This window comes from Etheostoma spectabile, chromosome 14, assembly GCF_008692095.1.
Source record: "Etheostoma spectabile isolate EspeVRDwgs_2016 chromosome 14, UIUC_Espe_1.0, whole genome shotgun sequence".
Taxonomy (NCBI): Eukaryota; Metazoa; Chordata; class Actinopteri; order Perciformes; family Percidae; genus Etheostoma; species Etheostoma spectabile.
In genome coordinates this window covers 1,043,005-1,051,988 of record NC_045746.1, presented here as the reverse complement: position 1 = coordinate 1,051,988, position 8,984 = coordinate 1,043,005, and the positions used below count along the sequence as shown (strand labels likewise).

The 8,984-nt window shown below is 40.0% G+C and overlaps 1 protein-coding gene across 4 annotated transcripts in view; it reads left to right on the top strand.

Annotated features, from left to right (window-relative positions):
• Positions 1 to 8,984, top strand: part of dtnbp1b (dystrobrevin binding protein 1b) — a 37,416-nt gene that overhangs the window by 13,002 nt on the left and 15,430 nt on the right. For 2 of the 4 annotated variants that reach the window (XM_032535024.1, XM_032535022.1), the window contains exon 1: positions 7,794 to 8,107. The exons of the other annotated variants lie outside the window; for them this stretch is intronic. In XM_032535024.1, the coding sequence (XP_032390915.1) occupies positions 8,056 to 8,107 (52 nt within the window). In that variant the 5' untranslated portion in view covers positions 7,794 to 8,055. Of the gene's footprint in view, positions 1 to 7,793; positions 8,108 to 8,984 lie in introns of those variants that run through there. 4 annotated transcript variants of the gene reach the window in all.

The following is an 8,984-nucleotide window of genomic DNA, read 5'->3' as shown; positions in this document are numbered from 1 at the left end:
CAGCAATGTGCAGTACAACAAAAATATGGTGTTTTTCGACTATTAAATCATGTTAATATATTCTGGTACAACCTCAAAATACAATTATGAACCTGAAAATGTTTATGAACAAGGTATTTCAAACCCAAGACTTAAAATTGAGCTCATTTGAGATACCGTTACTTGCAATGAGGAGATAATCACTACCAAAAAGGTTATCTAAACAGTTTTTCAGTCAATTCACCTGCAGCACTTTTTGAAGCCTGAATTCAGAATATATCCTTTATTTTGGAGCACTCTGATGCATCCTCCTCAAGCATCCGCTGCTTCTCCATTCTGGTCTTTTAGACCCCTTTTTTGTCCCATCTCTTCTTGCGCCATCCATTGGTAACATTAACACAGCCAGAAATCATGCACATACCGACTGTCAAAAAATGCCGCTACTTTTCCTCGAACTTTGTTGTTTTCTCTCCGTCTGACATATTTCTTTGGGTCATGTCATGAGACGAGGGGGCACTCATTTATCTCCCTATATTTCTGTAAATACACTTGACTTACAATCAGTTCATTGGATGAACACATTCCCCATTCCCATGAGGCTTTGCTCCATTCTACAAACAAATTAAACTGTTGTGTTTATATTTGTGACCATGACTTTTCTGTAACACCTGAATATGAACAATTGAATTAAGATAGGCTAGATCGATGGGAGATGGGATGGGAGCTACACAAACATCAGTTAATTGACGGAAGAGATGACTGTGCAGGGTAACCAAGACTGAGATATACACAGTGAGCAAGTGGTGTACTGTATCGGTTGGACTTTCAGTGTATACTTACAGTGGGAATTCTGGAGGTTTTCGCAAAGAGTACGTAATAACAACAATTTTAAGGGCCCATGGGCAGCTGCTCATGTCTCACGACCGTTTGGAAAAGTCTGTAGGCCGGGCAGCGAGAATACTTTGGTTGGCCGGCCGTCCAGGAAAATTTGTCCGATCGTCCCAATTGCCACTCTGCGCTGATTCTACCTTAATATCCTCTGCAACCTTTCTAACCATTTGGCCTTTGGTAGTGTAAAAGTGTTTTTCCTAGCTTTTCTGTTGTGGGACTACATGCCGTAACATGCATGCACTGTATGCTTGAAAATACATATTTAAAAAGGCCAGATGCCTTGCAGCAATGGAAATGTTTGGAGGTAAATGTCAGCTGGCAGTGAGAAGCAAAAAGCTGAAAAAAAATATTGCCTCCATAGAGTACACTTGCTTACATTCGCCTCTGCTTTAGGCCTTTCTACCCACAATATTTAGATGTTGAACTCATTCACTTCAGAACAAAGCAAGCAGGCAGACATGGCCCCACATCCCAGAGCTAAGCACAGCTCCTTGCTGCATGCAGCTGCAGCAACAAGACAGTTTTATATACCATATCAGTTTTTCTCATGCTTTACTGTTGTGTTAAATCAGATTAAATGTGGCAAAATAATAACTGCACCTTGAATTTCCGGATGCAGTCATTATGTGTCATATTATTTTACTGTGGCTCTGTGTGGTAATGTGTGTTTGTTATACATCTTTGTCAGGGCATTTGCAACATTTACACCAGTAAGACATTTTTTAACAAGATCATTTTAATCTGTCAGATATGTCACAGGAGGCATCTTTGGTCAGATTACATTTTCTTTGACTAAAGTTTCTGTGGTCATTTAAGGCTCATGTCATGGCTTTTTTTTTTTCCTCACCTAAACTGTATTTATTTTCCACCCCATGAGGCCCAAACAGTTGATATTGCTGGTGCTTTGATTACTTTAGAGCTGAAATGCTCAGTTAGCTGCCTGGGTTTCATCAAATCTGGCTTTAAGCTCTTGGATGATACAGACTGAGGCTGCATTTAAATCCCCCACAGTGCATTCACTGTAAAATTGCCAGCATCTATGTGATATTCAAGCTTCAGCAACATTAGAGCTGAGGAGAGGCCAGGGTAATATTGACAACCACAAATGTGTTGTTACTGTGCTGATAATTGAAGGTCTGATGTGGTGAGTATGAGAAGTTTACATTTTGGGAATTATTAAATTATTATTAAATATCTCTTAGTAGCATTAATTTAACTGATTTGTAATATACATGCTTAATCAGAGAACATAATAGAATCACACAAAGTTTTAAGTTGTATAACAACACATGAGGACATATCCGAAGGACATTTTCCTTCACCCCTTCACATCTAATTACTACATTCCTAATCCCACTGTACAACCTTATGTGGATGGTTGTGCTGATAGATGACACCTCTGATTTGCTGCTAGGCCTTGTCGTGACCCATCGTGTGTGTGTGTGTGTGTGTGTGTGTGTGTGTGTGTGTGTGTGTGTGTGTGTGTGTGTGGGGGGTGTGTGGTGTGTGGGGTGTGTGTGTGGTGTGTGTGTGTGTGTGTGTGTGTGTGTGTGTGTGTGTGTGTGTGTGTGTGTGTGTGTGTGTGTGTGTGTGTATTCTGCACACATTTCGTCTGTCTAAGCAATTTATATCTTTCTTTTGTTTCTTTGTGTGACTGACAAACTGTAAAGCTGGTAAATAACAGTGCAGATGTGTTTTGGCACATTAGTGAAATGTATTCATACGTGGAATTGGTCAAAATAAATTAATCACATCGCAGTGGTGTAATGGGCTTTTACATTTTGTGAGGGGTCTCTGAAGCTGTATGATATATTTTAACATAATAAGTTATGAAAATGTTCTGTCCTCGAGTGGTGTTCAGGCTGTGAATGACTTAGCAGGAACAAACCCTACCGCAAGGCTTTGCCTTACACGTTGATGGGCCTTTGCTTGGTCAGCAAAACTGCTTAAATGTTTGTTTTCAACCCACTAAAATTAGATGATGGCTACTGACAGAGAAAGAGAGAGAAACCTAGATGTATGCGGTCATGAATCATGTGGACCAAACAAATATTTAATAATCTCCTGGCTGTTGCCTACATCTTTATCTTCAAAACACAGCTCCAAGCATAAAAAGTGTTAGTGTTTGAAGTGTGACTAAACATTACCATGCTCTGTTTCTAACTCACGATTCCAGACAGATATGACTTAATCATTTTTCATAACCTGTCACATGGATCAGAAGCTCACAATGAATCTGAAATCTACATGTCACCACTCAAGCATTCTCCATATTTTTTATTGTAGCCTAATAATTTCCTTTCAACAAGTCCCTCATTAGATAACCGTCATTGACTGCCGCATCACTCATTTGATTACAAACCAGCAAGTTTCTGCACGCATGCCAGCTGTGAACGCCACTGTAATGTCACATTAGTAAATGTTTGTAAATTATCGAAATGTCTGTCTGTCTGTTTTTAATGTTTAATTGTTACTGAAGTTATGAAGTTGAGGCTTATACATTGTCCAACACTAGCGTCCTATAATATTTTATTTTATTTATTTGTGTTTTCAACTGCTCTTTAATGTTTTATGTAAAGCACTTTAAATTGCCCTGCTGTTGAAATGTGCTTTACAAATAAAGCTGCCTTGCCTTGCCTGGAGACTTGTGTTGTCGTAAGGGGAAGGAGACAACTGAAAATCAGACCTCTGTAAAAAATAAAACTGACTGGATGGATTGTAATTTGTAGTAGTAAGCTATTCTATGGATTTTATTTCATGTTTTTTTGGTTGTATTTTCATTTGCCATCACACTCTCAACTGACACCATGCATACAACACGTACAAGTTATGTTTATTGTGTACTCTATCCAACACTTAATAAAAAATAAACTAACACAAACCACAAGGAAATCAATTGCCCACTGCTGTAAGGTCAAGGAAAACACGAAGAGAAGACAAAATGTGGAAAACGTTTTACACCCACACTGCATGTAGCATCCCGTGTAGCCCACAGCCCTCTGTTGTCTCATAAATTGCTTAAATGCAACTGGCAAACTCCTGGCAAAGCAACAGTAATACATCAATGGTAAGAATAAATGTTAATGTGTCACAACAGCCACACATTCTTAATCACCTGTGATAATACGGTGGCAGTCGTCTTTTCTTGTCTTGAGGCACCTTCAGTTAATCCACACATGGTTTTAATCGGAATGTGAATTTTGCAAAAAAGTTCACATAGGTTTCTTGATCCTATGTAAATTAGAACAAAGTAAGAGCTAGGATGGAACATTTTGAGTAAAACTTTTGCAACATTGCAGAAAGCCACTGAAAATGTCACCGTATTGAACAAAGGGAGAAATAATTGTAGTTGCGGTTTTGATCTTTAATCCCCAAGGCAAGAGATTTTAAGAAAACCAACTTATACTACAAAAGTATAACAACAACACTGAAATGCTGGACAGATGTCAGAGGCTTGAAATTAGATTTAAAATGTGCTTTAGCTTTCTTGAGCTAAATATTAATTTAGATGACAGTTTTTTTAAGTAAATGAAAGGCCAATCACACTCATCCAGCTTCACAGGCGTCCGTCAGTGGTTATGTGAGTGCTTCATCTCAGCAGCTGATGTTTTACAGCTTGCAAAGGCTGGACAGAAACCTGGTGAAGCTGCCACTGCTGTTCAACAACAGACGGGTGTTATCGGCAAGAAAGAAGAGATAGACAGTGACACCAGGACCACAGAGTGTGAGGCTGATTGGTTTGGTGATTGTAAGGTGCTGACCTTACAATCACCAAACCAATCAGGTGAACTGGCACGTCTCCAGCTACCAATCCACCACCATACTTTGGTCTGTATGGGAATTGACCTTGTGACCAGCTGATTCCCAACCCAACTCACTACAGTCTGAGCTACTGCCACCCCCTGCGTATCTATATGACCATTTACATCTGCAGCTAATAAAAGTCATTTCAAATTAGTACTCGGCAATTCACACTTTGCTTGTGACGTCACGCTCTACTCGCGCGAATTATGAACGCAGTGGCAGACGGAGGAAAAGCAATGCTGTAGACGGTTCATATGATAAAATGTTTAATTCTTGTTGTGTGGTGGGCTGTGCCAATAGAAAGGGTAAAGCTTCTAGGAATAGTACAAGCAAGCAAAGCTGGCCAAATGGCTAACGTCTCCCTCCCACGGTCTGTCTCTCCCCTCATATTCCTACCCTTCAGTCTGTTTATATTGTCTGATTAAAATCAATTTAAATACTTTGTGGTGTCAAGATGTTATTGTTTACTGCTGAAGTGACACCATAAAAGCTTCTTGTGAATACATTGTAATTACTTTGCTGAGTCTAACTGGTCAAATCTTAGCATAGGCTACAGTGAATATTGTCACAGATAAGAAGATGGCTAGATGTCACATTTATGTGTGGTTAATACTGATCATATACTCTCTGTGATTAACTGCATGTATTAACGTGTGAAAGATAATTTCCTCCCCCCCGCTGTGAGCATAGTATGACATACCTGTAACCCAGCCTGCTACAAAGAACTGGTAAGCATCCAGACTTTTAAAAGCTTTGAGATCAGCACCAGTGCATGGGGATACCCCGTTTACTACATAGTGTCACAGATCGTATGGACTGAAATTGGGCAGACTCTGCAATTTAAAGAGGTCCGTGAAAACGGAGGGAGGAAGAAGGTAAGAGTTGGTAGCCAATCCTGCAATCTCCAACTTCTCCAAATAGCGCTCTTTGTGAGCACCTACCAGATGCCCTACCTTGACCAATAACAGCATGACAACTTGTTGTTCAGTGGAAGAAGCCATAAAGAAGAAGATAGTATTATTATCACAGTTTATTTAGTGTTTCATATTTTAAACTGATTGAAACTAATTTGCTCGTCTACTACACTCTTTAGCTTGTGCTTCTGGTGATTCTGCCGTCCGTCATGGCGTCGTCACGTGGTTGGGGTCACGTGTTTGTAAAGGGTGATTACAGATAAATGATGTCTGGTTCATTATAGAGGGCAAATTAAGTTAAACTTCAACCACAGCAGTGACTCACTCCTTTGTTAATGTGTGTAATTTCCCCTTGTTCCCTTTGCATGCTTAAATATGTTTCATTTGCACACACAGAAAGTGAATCTAAGTCCCTCTGGAAAACACAGTGTTTCTATCATGCACATTTTGTCACTTGGGTGTGTGTGACGGGGAGAAAGGAGTGATTGTGTGTGTTATTTACAGCACCGGGCTGCCTTCGGCAAAAACCTGAGCACTTCAGAGATATAGCAAGGCGGACAGAATCTAAAAATACCACGGCTGAGTGAGCAGGGCTTAAGAAGTGGCTGTCCACACTGTCAGGCCTGCCTCTTGGTCTTCAGGCTGCACACTGCTGTCTCAGAATGAAATGAGAATTAGGCCTTTATAAAAAAAAAAAGAAACAAATCCATCTGAGACCAGACAGCTAATTTAAAGTGACGGGTAGAACAAGGGGGATTTTATATCAGATATTGAACGTGTGATCTGTTTGGTGAGTCAGTGTGATGTAAAGTGTATGAAACAGCCATATTGAGATCGCCAATGGATTGTTTCAGTGTTAATCAAAATAGGAAGGATAAAAAAAGATAATTGGAGCTGATGAGGAATGAGTATCAAAGTTCCCTCCATGCTTGAAAAAAAATGCCTCAGTCAATAAAATAGATGCAATGTCGGAGAGTGGATTGAAGGCAACATAGACCTTGACATCCCATAAGCATACTGCATTTCATAGTGTTTAAAATGCTGTGACCTTTTCTGCTTTGAATTTTAAGGTCACGCCCTGTGGCCATGTTCCTTTTCTCTTGTCATCTCTTGAATGACACATGGATGAAAACATTAACCCGCTGCACATTGTGCATCTCACCACCCCTGTCTTTCTAGCCCATGTACACAATTGGCCTCAGCGGGCCATTACATGTCTAATACTGTCTGCACACAAAGGCACACAAAAGCTGGCTCTAGTCCTGGGCCTGTGGCAGGCATTAAAGGAAAGCTGGCCACCAACACTTTCATTTGTCCTTCCATTTGTTTGTCCACCGAGGCTTCAAACATAACCTTCTCTCCTTATGCACAGCCTCCGGCTGCACCTGATATGTGAAGTGCACTACAAAGTGTAAATGACACCGGCTCAGCGGTGACTTGAAATGACTGTTGATGACTCCCAAAGAGATATATTTCCATTTGAAAAGTAGGCTGTTACTGTTACTTGTTATTTATGGTCACTTAAATGGAGCCTGTCAGTGCTCTAACTCAATATCCGTTATTCCTAAGAATTCTTACTCAACAAAATTCTGAAAGAGCTCTAATTAAGATAAGTGCTTTAAAAATCCTATTGACAAGGAGTCTCATATGTCGTCGATGAAAAGAAACGTGTTCCTCTTACAAGTGAGCCCAAATTAGCATTTCCTGTACAAAAAAGATGTGGTGACCAAGCTTGTATGATGAACAATTAAGATTTGCCCAAGATTTGCATTTTTGCTTTGTGAGCCAAGCTGTGAGTAAATGACTCTATTTAGTCAAATCAAAAGCTTGAGTTGAATCCTAAAGATGTCAATTGCCCTCAATGGTGTGCTTCCTCTCTACTTTACATCTGTGGTTCTTAGCTTCTTCTCTCACTACACAATAGCTGTAAATATAGTGCAGAGCTACTGAGGTTCAAGTTTTTTCCCTGTGCTTCTATGTGGACAAACATTTACATGACCTATAAAAGAACATTCACAGTTATGCTTCAGACTGCATGTTTATGAGAGTAAATAGTGCAGTCAATCAGCAGCTAAATGAGTGTATAAAAATGCACACACAGGTGCATGATCACCTACACATTCAAGTAAGCAGCAGACATGTATGCAAATGTGCATACCCACTCTGACATCCAGCCTTTTTTCTGTGGCTTCTGCTTCCTGTAGAGCACATACCCAGATGTTTTTCTACTGCTGAAAACAGATATGAGTGTAATTACATTAGAAGTCTCATTTTATGATGATTGATCTGCACAAATAGCCATCTGAACAAGCAGAACAAGATAATTTAATGTTATTTATGTTCTTTATTTATTTTTTTGGTCCTCTGCCGGGGAGGTGAGAAGGTGAGCCGCTTTGTGAGTTCATTGTGTGAGCTTTTAAACAAAAGAAACAGCCTGTGAGGGGACGGCTTCACTTTCTTGGCCTGCATGATGATTGAGGAAGCAGACACATCAAGAAACACAGCGAGTACAAATTCAGGTAGTACACCAGAATCTTCACTTCATGTGTTTCTGTTAGTGACAGAAAAGTCATTGCTTGAGACTTTGTGACCCTCATTCATGAGGTGGTTCAGTTTTAGATTCTAGCAGCTACTCCACATGAGTGCCAAAACATTTGTCTTTGTAATTGAATGAAATTATGTCATTTCATTTTACATCATCTGCTGTGACTAGCGAAAATGCAATTGCCTTAGCCACTATGAATCATCACCAGATGTGTACGTCTGTGCGAGCGCTCATTCACTATTGCACATAGTGAATCATGTCCCATAGGTTTGTGTGATAGACTGTTTTGTGAGGCTGTGAGTATTTGTGTTGGTGTAGTGCCTTTACAACTCCACATGTGCATTCACATGAACCTACAGGTATGTCTGTACCTCAGTATGTGAATCTCAGCCTGTAAGGATAGAATGTGTTGGACTTAATGAGTTGGGCTCCTACACTAAAGTCATCAGTGCAAACTTAATCCTGAGGGCTAGATATGAGAGAGAGCTAAAAATAGTCCCCGTAGCTACAGTCACATGCATAGCAGGATGTCGTTGTCTTGTAGATGATGATAATGATGATGATGAGTAGGAGGAGGAAAAGACCAAGAGAAGGGAGTGGGGGGATGGAAATATTAGTAAGAAAAGACGTAATATAGAAGAGAAATGAATAAGAAAATTACATTAATCTGAGTATTTTAGGGGAAAGCTTTTTGAGTTATAACTGCCCTCTTTTTTTCTCCTTCACTTTCTGTCTATCCTCTGTTACTAACTCCACACAATGCTTGACAATCTGAACAAAGCTTCCTTGAGGCCCCTAATCTAATAGAGCAGTCTCAAGACACACACACACACACACACACACACACACAC